At 40.0% G+C, this 14,740-nt stretch overlaps 1 protein-coding gene across 7 annotated transcripts in view; it reads left to right on the forward strand.

Moving 5' to 3' along the window:
* bcor (BCL6 corepressor) overlaps positions 1-14,740 on the forward strand; it is a 296,044-nt gene that overhangs the window by 258,543 nt on the left and 22,761 nt on the right. For all 7 annotated transcript variants that reach the window (XM_080203852.1, XM_080203853.1, XM_080203855.1 and 4 more), the window contains one exon: positions 7,786-8,120. In XM_080203852.1, coding sequence (XP_080059978.1) covers positions 7,786-8,120 — 335 coding nt within the window. The remainder of the gene's footprint in view (positions 1-7,785; positions 8,121-14,740) is intronic.

Genomic DNA, 14,740 nt, shown 5'->3' on the forward strand with positions numbered 1-14,740 from the left:
GGTAACAGTTGCATCAAAATGTTGAGAGAGAGGGAAGGGCAAGATGTGTTTAGTGGTTGCATAGTGCCAAAGGTGATGGAAATGGCAGAGGTGATTCTTTGACAGTGGATGCCAGTGGGATGGATGGTGAAGGGGTCCCTGTTCTGGGAGAGAGGGGAAGGTGTGAGATAAGAACTGCAAGAAATGGAAGATGCCAACAGTTGTGGAAAAAAAGCTATATCACTAGCATAGAAGTGGCATCATCAAAACAGATATGATGGAGAGACTTGGGAGAATAGAATTAAATATGAAGCTGCCCAAAAGAAGGAATTTGGAAATGTTAAAGCACATACAATAAAAAAAAGAATCAATTAAGAAGCTCCACTCATCCAGACTATTAAAACATATTTGGTATGTCCAGTGTGGGCTAAATAGCTACTTGGTTTGAATTGAAACACGAGAACCAATTTTTCTGAAGACATTTTAAAACTGAGCTCATCACTGCAGCACTTGCACATTTAACCTGTGTTTGCAAGTTTTAAATTAAAGTGAACTTAGTTTTTTTAAAAATTAGCAACACAATTCTCCATTCTTTCATTTGTTCTGCACTACATTGATTCAGTTCTGAGACAGCGAGACAAAGAACCACTTCCCTATTTTAAATTGAATGTTACTTCAATGGGATGCAACACATCATATTTTGTAATGTATAGTAGAATATTTTATGCTTTTTCGTCTTTCCTACTTTCTCCTTTTGGTCGTTTTGGGTGTATATTGTTTTTATTCAAAATTATGGTACTTTTTTCGAAAGTGGCATTTATTAAGTTCCCTTTCCAGGTTAATATTTTTGATTAGCATTCTTGTCAAGTTGATATATTGCCTACATTTGATGACAGGTTTGTGAATGTAGAGAAATGTGAAATATAGTAATCAATTTCAGAAATAAATTTTACGCTTTTAGCAGAATAGGAGAATTGAGGATCCTTGGTGATCATGTGTGCAAGACATTGTAAGCTGTTGTGCAACCTAAGAAGGCTTTAATAAAGATAATAAGGATGATTAATAAGGACCTTTGTTTTCATCTGAAGATGAAAACAGTGAGCTAATATTAAACTTGTGCAAGTCATTAGTTGGGTTATAGTTGGAATATAATGCACATTCTTGGTAATTAAAGAAAGCATATAAAACAACAGAAAGGGTACAGGTAAAATTCATTAGGCTGCTCGTAGATAAGAATTATAGTTATGAAGGGACTTCAAAAGTTGTGTTTTTTTTACTGGAGTGCAGAAAATTAAGTAGTGACTGATAACCTTACACAACTAAGAAAAACTTTGTGAAAAGGTAAATACCAGTAAATTATTAACAACTTAAGTGAGTTAGTAACCAGAGCTCACAAATTAGAGATAATGATATAATATATTAAAAGGGAGATTAGAAAAAACAATCTTTGTCTAGAGTGTGATTGGAATGTGGCATTCTCTGTTGCAAATTGTTGTTGTAAGAAACTCCATACATGCTTTTGAAAGGAAATTAGACTGTTTCGAAGGGCATGGAGAGCGAGCAGAAGAGTCAGATTAGACCGAGTTGCTCACATGGGGAAATACACAGTTCATTTCATGGGCTGAATGGCCTATTTCTGTGGTTTAATATTTTGTGATTTTCTGGATCCCTTAGTGCTCTTGCACACAATTGTAGTGACTCATATTAGTTACTGGTCAGTCAACTTCCATCTCAGCAGTGATGCCTTTACTAGAGACGTGGCTGCAAGGTGACAGGGACTAGGAGCTGAATGTCCAGGGGTATCAAGTGTTCAGGAAGGATAGGCGGGAGGAAAAAGCGGGGGGCGTAGCTCTGCTGATTAAGGATAGTATCAGGGTGGTGGCAAGGGATGATATAGGAACCAAGGAGCAGAAAGTGGAATCGTTGTGGGTGGAGATTAGGAACAGCAAAGGGAGGAAGACGCTGGTGGGTGTCGTCTATAGGCCCCCGAATAATGATCTGGAGCTGGGGTGGGCTGTTAATGCGCAAATAAGTGCGGCGTGCAGGAATGGAACAGCCATAATTATGGGGGATTTCAATCTACATATTGATTGGTCGACCCATGTTGGACATGGTGGGCTCGAGGAGGAGTTCTTGGAATGCTGCCGGGGTAGTTTCCTTGAACAGTGTGTGTTGGAGCCGACGAGGGAGTGAGCTATCTTGGATCTGGTGTTATGTAATGAGGCGGGTAGAATTAGGGACCTTGCGGTGAAGAATCCTCTTGGGGAGAGTGATCATTGTATGGTGGAGTTTCTGGTGCAGATGGAGGAGGAGAAAGTGGGTTCCCGGACACGCGTCCTTTGTTTGAACAGAGGGGAGTACGGTAGGATGAGAGAAGAATTGGCGAATGTGGACTGGGGGAGCGCATTGGAAGGTAGGTCTGCTGAGGAGCAGTGGAGGATCTTTAAGGAGATCTTTCTTGGTGCTCAGCAGAAATTCATTCCGATGGTTAAAAAGGACCGTAGGAGGAGAGGTAATAAGCCGTGGATAACGAAGGAGGTGAAGGAAAGTGTTAAATTAAAAGCGGAGGCGTTTAGAGTAGCTAAGAGTAGTGGGCGAGAAGAGGATTGGGAGAGGTTTAAATGTCAACAAAGATTGACAAAGAAGTTGATAAAGAAGGGTAGGAGAAACTATGAAGCTGGGCTAGCGCTTAATATAAAAAAGGATAGCAAGAGTTTTTATAAATATATGAAAAGGAAGAGGCTGGCTAGAGTGAACATTGGACCCTTAGAGGATGAGAGGGGGGACTTAGTGGTAGGGGATGGGGAAATGGCTGAGGTCTTGAATAACTTTTTTGTTTCGGTCTTCACGGAGGAGGACGTGAATAATTTGCCGGTGTTAGCGATGGAAAGGTGGTAGGACTGGAGGGTCTCAATGACATTATTGTTACTAGAGAGGCAGTGCTTGACAGACTGGAGGGACTGATTGTGGACAAGTCTCCAGGACCGGATGGAATGCATCTGAGGGTTCTGAAAGAAATGGCGGAGGTGATAGTGGATGCCTTGGTGGTTATTTTCCAAACGTTGCTGGATTCCGGGGAAGTGCCGGAAGATTGGAAAACGGCTAATGTTACGCCGTTGTTTAAGAAGGGTGGCAGGCAAAAGGCAGGGAATTATAGGCCGGTTAGTTTAACGTCTGTTGTAGGTAAAATGTTAGAATCCGTCATCAAGGAGGAAATAGCGAGGCATCTTGAGGGGAATTGCTTGATAGAGCAGACACAGCACAGTTTCGTTAAGGGGAAGTCGTGTCTGACAAATTTATTGGAGTTCTATGAGGATGTGTCTAGGGCGGTGGATAGAGGAGAGCCGGTGGATGTGGTCTTTCTTGATTTTCAGAAGGCGTTTGACAAGGTACCTCACAAGAGGTTATTGCAGAAGGTAAGGGGGCATGGAGTTGGGGGTAGGGTGTTAGCGTGGATAGAGGATTGGTTGTCAAATAGGAGGCAGAGAGTGGGGGTTAATGGGTGCTATTCAGATTGGCAGTTGGTGACTAGTGGAGTGCCCCAGGGGTCGGTGCTGGGGCCTCAGCTATTTACCATTTATATAGATGATCTGGAGGAGGGAACCGAGTGTATGGTGTCGAAATTTGCTGATGACACCAAGATTGGTGGAACGGCAAATTGCGCGGAGGGTGTGGAGAGTCTGCAAAAGGATCTAGATAGGCTGGGCGAATGGGCCAGGAACTGGCAAATGGAATTTAATGTTGGCAAGTGCGAGGTGGTCCACTTTGGTAGGGATAATGGTAGGAAGGACTATTACTTACGTGGCGAAAAACTGCAGCAGGCGACGGTGCAGAGGGACCTCGGGGTCCTTGTGCATGAGTCGCAAAAACCCAGCCTGCAGGTGCAGCAGGTGGTCAGGAAGGCGAATGGGATGCTGGCCTTCATAGCGAGGGGGATTGAATATAAAAGTAGGGAGGTCTTGCTGCAGCTGTATAGGGCATTGGTGAGGCCGCAGCTGGAGTACTGTGTGCAGTTTTGGTTGCCGCACTTACGCAAGGATATTTTGGCCTTGGAGGGAGTGCAGAGGAGGTTTACTAGGCTGATACCGGAGTTGAGGGGGTTCAGCTATGAGGAGAGGCTGAATAAACTAGGCTTGTACTCGTTAGAGTTTAGAAGAATGAGGGGAGATCTCATTGAGACATATAAGATGATGAATGGGATGGATAGGATAGAGGTGGAGAGACTCTTCCCGCCTAGAAAGGACAGTAGGACTAGGGGGCACAGCCTCAAGATAAAGGGGGGGTGGTTTAGAATGGAGTTGAGGAGGAACTTCTTCACTCAAAGGGTGGTGAATCTCTGGAATTCTCTGCCCGTTGAAGTGGTGGAGGCTGCCTCTCTAAATATTTTTAAGACGCGGGTTGATGGGTTTTTGATAAGCAAGGGGATTAAGGGTTATGGGGAGAGGGCGGGAATGTGGAACTGAGCCACGACAGATCAGCCATGATCTTATTGAATGGCGGGGCAGGCTCGAAGAGCTAGACGGCCTACTCCTGCTCCTATTTCTTATGTTCTTATGTTCAAGGCAATTCAGCAAACCTCTGTTACTTACTCCCAGCAAAGATGTGCTTTAGATCTTTCAAGCCATTGATATCAGCTGCAGCCCTTGCTCACAGTTGTGTATAGTAGCAGAGCTCATGCATAATGAAATCATGCAACCGTGAGAGTTATCATCAATCACAGAAGCAGAGTAAAGCAACAATTATAATGTCTTGGAAGATCAGGCGGCAGCATTCCAGTATCATCCAGTTAAAGAATCATGCATTATTATGGTTTGCTGCGTGTTCCATAATTTTGTTGTGCCACTTGCTCTCTGAGATTCACATTTGTCAGCTCTGCGAGACATTCTACTCTATAGAATACTGCAGTCTCTTGTTAGGTGCACACCCCTCTCTCTTTTGGTGTTGAATTTCAGTATGGCTCATACCCCACACTCCTATCACAAGTGTAGTGTAGCATGCAGTCTTCTAAATGACACTGATGAGGCACCAACTTTTACTTTTAAAAATGTCATTTGCTGGGCAAATGTGGGACAGCCAAAGTGCAGCCAAAGAATGTTCTATCATTTTACTGTACAATGTGGATTCAACACAAGATACTAATCAATGGGAAAGCTATTCCGTCTATTTGAATTCATCCATCCAGAAAGGACTTAAAACACCTTCCATTATCCAATTATCCAATTATTTTCAGGTGCTTCCAGGTTTTTGCTTCCACTGCTCTTATCTGAAAGTCTATTCCATCCATTGATCACTCGTGTGAAGAAGCATTTCTTTATCTTTTCTCCATAACTGTCTTTTGCTGGTTAATTCACCCTTGTCCCATTTTCACAATTGTCAGTTTATTTCATTATCATTTTACCTCTAAAACCATTTCTCAGTCACCTCCTTTCTAAACTAAACAGTTAAGTTTCTTACCTCAACCTAGACCTTTTATACTAAAGATCTGCCTCAAGGATTTTCCTATTCTGAAGTGTCTTGGCAAGAAAAACTGGATGAGACGTTTAAGGCATGTCTGGCTAGAGCATTGCACAACTTGCTCTGAACTGCATTCTCTTGTTCTGGATGTGTAGTTCAGCATTCTGTTGGCTTTGTCTTGAACTGCAATGGTTGGATGTTGAGCTTCTAAAGACTTTGCCCGCAGTAAGGTTCACTTTCCCCTGTTATGCTCATATGCACATTTTATTCAATTTATTCTAACTGTTCTATCATTTTTGAGTTGCATTTTCTATTTTTACTGTTTGGTATAATCTGCAAATGTAATCACTTTGCATTGGATTATTTAATCTAGTGCATCCCCATTCAGATTCAGTGGCTGAGATTCAAATAGTCCTTACCTCTGTGAGCAGGCCCATGAACTTGACCTAGTTGCAGGCTATGTCACCTTGGCAGTTACAGAGCCAGCAAAACAACAGCAGGAGTGGAAGAAGGCAGTTGATGTGCTGGAGATAGTAACATCATTTTTGGCCTTGCACCTGCTGCTACTACTTGGCACTATCTTCATATGTCCATGGGTCTGCATAATAACAGACTCAATACAGCAGTGAAATATGTCCAACCTCATCAATGAGATGCTAAGACTGGTCTTTGCTATAATGGGTCCTGGAGTTGCCATGTGCTTAATGATGTACTGCAAAGTTTCTTTCCCTTGCATCAGTACACAGAATGCAATCCTTACATTAACCTTTATTTTCTGAAAACTGTCCAAAGAATCCATCAATCTTTCATACAGTAATCATTCTTTTCTAAGCAAGACCCTTTAAAATAGGGACCTATCATTCATGATTAGAACAGCCATCAGCTGACTTCTGACCAGACTCTTCTAACTCACTAGCATCTACATCCCTGGATTTATATACCTACCTGTGATGCAGCTTTGTAATGTTTGAGTGAGTGATGCAGTTTGTCTCAGTACAATGCATGATTTGGGGACAATGAGTGAGAACTAAGTAGAATGAGGAAGAAATGAGAGATAACAAATTTTGAGCTTCCTGCTTTCTATGCAGCTTCTCTTCCTGGGATTTGAAGAAAGCTCTCCTCAAATGCAGAGAATAGATTTTGGAGTTCTCCACGTATAATACTATTTGCCCTCTCGTTATGCTTGCTCTTCTGATAAACCAGTTAAATTCACTTGATATTTAACATTATTTCAGTGGTACGAGATACATGGTATTCGTGGATATTGATATTACAGATGTGTGCATCATGCAGGGACTGTACATAGAAGTATTTGTCAGGTGGTTCTGATGTTGACAATGTTAATGAAGGTTTTCCTGGAAAAGGAAAGTGTTTGAATTCTACGTAAGGTCATACTGAAGAGCCATCTAAAGCTAGGAAAGTTGTGCAAGATGATTTGGGTGGAATAGAACCTTTAATTTATACATACTTAATACACTGGATATTGCTGAGGTTACAATGAAGTACACTACCTTTGTACTCCTAATAAGCATATTAAACTTCTGGCATTTAGACTATGATGGCTGCACTGTGCTGCTAATGTAGTAATTATCTGCCACTTCCTGGTGAGTAACTTAACCCTAACAGCAATTTATCCCAAGCTCGTTGATAACCCTGTTGTTACCATACGACAAACTGATGTGGTTCTTTACTGAAAAGCTAAATCCAGCCTTCACTGAAAGGTGCTGAATTTTCCAACTCTTAATGAGTGAACAATCAATCACCGGTATTAATTATGTTTGCCGATTGTCCACTCTATATTAATGCACCGAATCCAGAATTGTCTGTGTGGAGTTTGCACGTCATCCCTATGTCTCCGTGAAATCTAGTTTGCTCTCACAGTCCAAAGATATGCGGGTTAGGTGGACTGGCCATGTTAAATTAATCATTAGTGTCAGGGGGATTAACAGGGTAAATACATGAGGTTACTGGGATAGGGCCCAGGTGGGATTGTTGTCGGTGCAGGCTCGATGGGCCAAATGGCCTCCTTCTGCACTATAGGATTCCATGGTTCTGAACTCCCTATGGAATCAATCAGGTTAAACATTTGCAGGTATTTTCTACCCTACTTATAACTGGGTGCTGAGATAATCCAAAGATCACTCTTGTTCCCTTATCAATGGAATGTGTATAATTGTAAACTCATATGATATATTCATTTATTCTGGAACACTTCATTCTGCAACTGATCATTGAATATTTTCACATATATAAAATGATGTTTAAAAAAAATGGCTATTCAAGTTGCATAAAAACAGTACAAACTTAAGTTTCAAGAATCTATTACTAAAAATTATGTAAACATTTGTTTAGGTTTCGCTACGCCCCCAGTCTCCCCTAGGAAAAGGACAGTTTCATCTGGCACCACAAGCAGCAACTGGCAAGGACAGCAAAAAACCAGCACACCAGTGTCACGATCATCAGCTAAACGACAGAGGAACAAAGAAAGCCACAAACGTGGTGTCTTGTGTATTGGAGAGGAAGAGGATCATTTATTTTCACCAATTTCACCAAAGTATTCAAACACAGAACGAGAAAAGCCTTCAGGAAAGCGCCAGTGTAAAACAAAACACCTAATGCGTCAGGATAGAAGAAGGTCATCACTGACAGCAGATGACTCAACTGATGTTGAGAGTTCAGAAGACAAGGTATAAGCTTAATTTACTTGTATTTTCGTGCAAGTTATGGTATGTAGCAGACACAGACACAAACAAATCTTCTCCATTCTTGAGTAAGGGTCACAATAAGACAGCAAGAATCATTAAAAAGATACAAAATACTGTAGATTATGGAAATTTGAAATAAAATTATTAAGATTTCAGGTTGATGACCTTTCTTCAGAACAAAAGAAACATAGGAATGCAAGAGTTTTTTTAAGGCCTTCATTGACCTCTTTTTTGAAAAGACAAACTTGTATTTAATACTGCCTTATTGTATCTCATAGAAAGGCCACAAAGCATTTTTAGTACTGGTTTAGTACTTCCACACATCCTGCAAAGGTTCAATAACTACAAATTACTACAGCCATCTATTATCCCAGATTACAATCTAAAACACCTCATTACCCCATTGGTGCATTCATTAATATGAAACAGCCCCTTCCCTGTACCAATGGCTGCAGCTTATGGCTTTGAGATGGTCCATAAACCTTTTCTTAACTCACTTTCATGTAGAAGTAGCACTTCAATATAACTGATATCCTCGTGAAGAAATGGATGGAAGTTTGGCTAAACAGCAAGTCTCGTTGCACATTGCAGTAATGAACTGTGCAAAATGGGAAAACCCTAGATTCAGTCCTTAGACTGAGATGAGTTGTTTCATTCATGATAGCAGCAGGATTGCTACCGCGATGTCCCCAAATTAGAGAGCAAGAAATCAACAAGCATTTTCATTCTTAATTATTAAATTAGTCGCTGCTGAAAAACTTGGGTATAGGATTGGGCTCAACTTGAACAATAACCCACCAGGTGACAGACAAAGTGAACTTTAGTCGTCTTGGATTCGTACATCCTTTGTGGGTGAGATTGGCAATAGTCAAAAGAAGAGAAAATATATTATTGTATTCAACTTTTCTGTGCTGAAATGCACCTATCAGTTATTAAGATGACTTGAGGTTTCAAAATACAAAATTTTATTTCATCTGATTTTTAAAATTATGCACAACTACTTTCAAAGTTGGATAAAGAGGTTTGTTGTGTCATACATTTTGGAATAATTTAATTTAAAATCCGGTGGAAGTTACGCATGGATGGAAACAATTAATGGTAATTACACACTTTAGCATAAATTTCCTGGTTCCTTATTTTCTTGGTTAGCAATTCTGTACACACATCTGTAGGACTTGTTTGGTTAATGTGGAACAGAACTTGCTGTGGATCCAATTAGCAGGCATGCGCCACTTCTAATATCCGTTGTGTGAGATTTTGCCATGTGCTACCAAAGGGTTAATTGGTAGGGATAGGCTGCATAATGCATAATCGTGTTAAATTCTGTTTCAGCAAAGAGCAGGCGAAAATTTTGAAATACCTAAATAGTAAAACTTAGTATAATCTAGAGATGTGCCCCAAGTGTAATTAGAGTTCAGGTATATATTGTGAACATGTCTTTCTGCGTGGTAAGGAGTAATACCTCTTCTTCCACGACTGTCTTCCTCCATCATTATCCCTGTAGAGTCTGTTTTTAACATTGCAGAATTTTTTTTAAGAATTGCAGATTTACTTTACGATGTTGGAAGAGGCAAATGTATTTCTGCACAATGTACAGTTTCTTCCACCTGCTTATAGCTCAAGCTGTACAAATAGCATTTAGTACTATTCCAGTAACCAGGACTCAGTGTAATTCTTCTTGTGTTAATGGTAATCGTGTCTAGATTCGGTTGCTATATTATGCTGGGCATTATTGGTCTATTAACCTAATAAATGCAGAGTTTTGCTAAACTGCAAAAACAGGTAGGCAAGTCACCTCCATTTATAGCAACTTGATACAAACTCCTTTGTCTCGTAGCTCAGCCCAGTTTCTAAGAACAAGTGGGAGATTTTACTTCACTAACATAAAAACTTTGGAAATGTTATACTTGGTCAGTGTGATTCACAATGCAAACTTGCAGCTGAAATATGAAAAGAGTTTCAGTGTGAGTTACTGAACTGTTAATTAGAGATTGATTTATGTTGAACACTCAAAATTGTACATGCAGCTTTGCATAGCATCAAGTGTCTGATTATTCTGAGTATTTAATTCCATCATGTAGTTAATTAAACTTGTTCTTAACTAATCAGGTATAGCCCACCTTTATTTTGAGGGAAAAATTGAACATTTGAACATTTCAAATACTTTTTGGCCTTTATTTTCAGTACCTAAAGTAATCTTGATTCAAAACTTAAATAATCTGATTTCAAATAGAAATGTCTCTTCCTTGTAACCTGGGAACAACATAAAACATTATATCAGCAACAATTCTGTGACATGGGATAGAAATCTCAGGCATTCAGTGTAGGTTTTGCTTTTTCTGACACAAACAGTATATCTTGACCATGAATATGATGTTTGAACACTAAGACGCTCAAAATATTTGATGTAATAATTAAGATCGCTGTGGTTATTTGATAGCGCTCAGACTATTTTCTTGTATGAATGCATTTTAATAAATGCATTGATCTTGCCAACAGGTGTTAAGAGAGAGTCTGCTAGCAGAAAATTATGCCTTTGTTTTAAGATTAGGATTTTCTTTCCACTTCCTTGCTTCCTGACTATTACAGCCACAATTCTAGCCACATTAAACATGGTAGATGTTTACCATCTACTATTTCCTGCAAGTGCAGGAAAACCTGTCTTGTGTTAAGTGTCACTCATGGCATAATATCACAACACAGGAAGCTTCCCATACCAAGCACAGCTACCTTGCAATGGCTTTCGAGATTTGCTTCTGAAGGCTGTAACTGAGTGGGGAGGTATTAATTCAACTATGCCATTTCCTTTGTGTAAAAATATGGGCCCCAATTTATATATGTACCATGCTTCTTCCAAACTGGTGTTGGGATGAACTGTCCACAGCTGTATCAGGGGTAGAGATGTGTTATCAGCAGAATTTGTACTTCATTCCTTTCATCACTGAACAAAGGCTGCAGTATGTGAGGATGATAGATCTGCTGAGTTTCCTAGAGAGTCCTCAATTGTACTTGCATTATCATTTAGTATCTTATAGAAAAACAGAATGATACCTTGTGGAATAATTGGATGATACCTTAGAATAATAGAACGGTTACAGCACAAGAGGAGGCTGTTCAGCCTGATTTGTCTATGCTAGCGCTCTGAAGAAGCAATTCACTTGGTGCCATTCCCCTGAAGCCCTTCATTTTCTTTCCTTTTCAGATGTTGATCCACTTCCCTTTTGAAAGCCTCAATTAAACCTGCCCCCACCAGGCTGTTAGGTAGTGCATTGCAGATACTAACCACTCACTTTGTGGAAAAGATTTTCCTCATTTCGCCATTGCTTTTTTTGCAAACTACCTTAAATCTGAGCCATTGGTGGAACGTTCTTTATCCTTCCACCAATGGTAACCACTTCTTTTTATTCAGACCCCCCACTGTGGAAGAATAGGGATGAAATTTAATTTTTCTTTTCCAGTGTTTGAAGAAAAAAACAATTGGGATTTGGAGAGATTAATTTCAGGAGGTGATCTTTCATGCCAAACACCACCACCACCACCAGAAATGTATAGGCTGCCAAATAGAAACAGCCACTCAATTGTGGATTGACCAGACATCTTATAGTACGATACCCTGGATTTCCAAAATAATTGTCTGCTGCATGCTCCATAACCTTGCCACAGAATAAAACCTCAGCATGAATCTAGAAGGCCTGAGTAGTCAAAGCATGATCGATCTGGAGGATGGAAATAGTAATGAGAAAGTAGCAGTGGTACCAGCAGAGAAAATGGATATTAAATGCAGATGCCTTTCAAGAAATGCCACAGCAACCCATTTCTAAAACCACATTTACTAAATAACTACACAATCACTTTGAGAAGCAATTCCATATTCAGTTCTTCAAATACCATCCATTAGCACCTTATGTTGGGGCCCTGTTGTAAACAAAGATGAAAAAGTGCTTCATGGCGTTCAAATCAGTTGCCTATCATTTCCTATGTTATGCTGCATGAAGGTTAGCAGCTTGAGTTGGCATGAAGCTGCCCCTCAATAGTTGTCACTTCATTCAGATATGTGACATCAAACCTAGCACTTCTCCAAATTTTCCCTGTGACAATAATGAGCATGTTGGCTGAATGCAGGGTTTCAATGATAGTTTGCCAGGAATTTGGAAACCTGAAACCAGTCAGGGCTATGTATTGAGTGCTCTGCTTGTGAATTGGATACATTCAAGACTTTGGTCACTATGAGATGACTGTGATTTTTGCCTGCTTTCAGTTACCTCCTGCCATGAATGGTCCACTAATGCTTCTGGCACAGTGGTTAGCACTGTTGCCTCACCGCGCCAGGGACCCGGGTTCGATTCCCAGCTTGGGTCACTGTCTGTGTGGAGTTTGCATGTTCTCCCTGTGTCTGTGTGGGTTTCCTCTGGGTGCTCTGGTTTCCTTCCACAGTTTGAAAGATGTGCTGATTAGATGCATTGACCCAAACAGGCACTGGAGTGTGGTGACTAGGGGAATTTCACAGTAACTTCATTGCAGTCTTACTTGTGATACTAATAAATAAACTTTAAACTTTTGGATAGGGTGACCACCAGTCCGTCAAATCATGTGCCTTATCTTCTGGAGTATTTGCAGAAGAGTTTGCAGCTCCTGGCTTATCAAACTAACTTTTCTCATCAAATAACAAACACATTTTAAGCAGTTTGTTAGTTAACTTTGCTATTTGCTATTTCAGGTACTTGTTGGCTAGCTCATAGATGGCAACCAATATTTACTGTAAACTGGCTGGAAAATATAATCCCAAAGACAGTTTATCCATGAATAATCCCCCACTAATAATTTCTAAACAGAAAATGCTGGAGAATCTCAGCAAATGTAGCTAGCTCTGACGAAGGGTCACCCAGATTCGAAATGTTGGCTCTATTCTCTCTCCACAGATGCTGTCAGACCTGCTGAGATTTTCCAGCATTTTCTGTTTTTGTTTCAGATTCCAGCAACCACAGTGTTTTGCTTTTAATTTCCAAGCTAATATCTTTTTATAAATTTAATAAATCTTATTATCCAACAGGAAATTATCAATATTAAACATTCATCATCAGTGGGGCTGTTTTGGGAATGCAGAAGGGAATTTACTGACGGTCCAATTGTGAGCTCTGTCACTTCCAGCATTTTGTCAATTTACACGGGACATGCCACACAACTTTTTGAAAAACCTTTTTAGGAGATAAATTTTATGATAGCCACCTCGGCCCTTGAGATATTTCAAACTTTATTTAAATTTCTAAGCATTTAATTTTAATTGATACCAGTGCCATAACTAAAATTTATGGAATGATTGTAAATGACAAATTTTACAAAATGATTTCTTCCAGATTCACACTCCATGATTTTATGTCCCAGATTTATGAATGGAAAATTGAGGAGTGCACAGCCATGAGTTTCTAATATACATGGTTATCGACAAGACGATGTGTACATTCATAAAATTGGCCCTTAAGTATTCATAGAATTATAGAAATTGCAGCACTTAAGGAGAGTAATTGGTCCATCATTCCTATACCAGAACTACTACTTAAACTGAAAATATCTATTCTAATTCTAGTTCAACATCTTTTTAAATTCTTCCTTTTCAAGCACCTCTAATACCTTTTTAAATGATATAACTCAGCCTCAATAGCTATTTGTAGAAAAGCAGTCGATTTTCTAATAATCTTTCATGTGAAAACATTTCAACAGAGTTTCCCATTCATTCCTTTTCTCATAATTCTCCCCATTGATTCTTTTGCTCATAATTCTGACTTAGTTTTAAGTAGGATCTAACATTGTCACCCTCCTAATCTGCACGCTGTTCAGGGGAGAACATCTACAGACAAGCTTCCAATTGTGTACTGATATTACCCAGCTCTATTTTGTTGCAACCTCTCCACCACCCCCGCTACTTCTATTTTATCAGATTGACCCCGCAACAAACTTTATACACTTGCCATTAACTCTATCTCCTCTTTCAGCCACACCCTCTCAAGTTGAATTAAGTATTCTCAACCTGATCCTATTCAACTGTTCAGGGCTCTTGACCTCTCTCACCACAAAGACTGACCGCTCCTACCACTGTCGCATCATCTGTCTCCACCATAAATGTGAACATCTCCTGCTGTAAACCCTTATTAATGATTTTTCACTTGCAGGCTAATTTTTCATTTGTATTCTATCCTCCATTCTACATGACATCTATCCTCTCTCAAACTCATGCTCCTCATAGCCTATGCTCACACAGGATGCTAACCTATTGCTGCTGTCCTTGTTCCTCTTAGTTCTCCCAAAACTTTCAATTTAAAATTTCTAACCCATGTGTTTAACCCTTTGATGACCTTCTCCATTTCATACAACTGTAACGTCTCCTAGTCCTAACACCATGAGTCCTGTGATCTCTAACTTTTCAAGAATTCTCCATTCAACTCCACGCTTGGTTGCCACCCCTCAAGCCCCATGCCCTGAATGCATCAAAACTCTCTGCTTCTTCACCTCCTATCTTCTCTTTGATCAAACCTTTAGTCTTCTCTCTCAATATTACCTCCTTTGGGTCAGCAAGCATTTATTTATACTTATGCCTCTGTGAAGCA

The sequence above is a fragment of the Carcharhinus amblyrhynchos genome, chromosome 15 (assembly GCF_965287045.1).
Source record: "Carcharhinus amblyrhynchos chromosome 15, sCarAmb.v2.hapA, whole genome shotgun sequence".
NCBI classification, from domain to species: domain Eukaryota; kingdom Metazoa; phylum Chordata; class Chondrichthyes; order Carcharhiniformes; family Carcharhinidae; genus Carcharhinus; species Carcharhinus amblyrhynchos.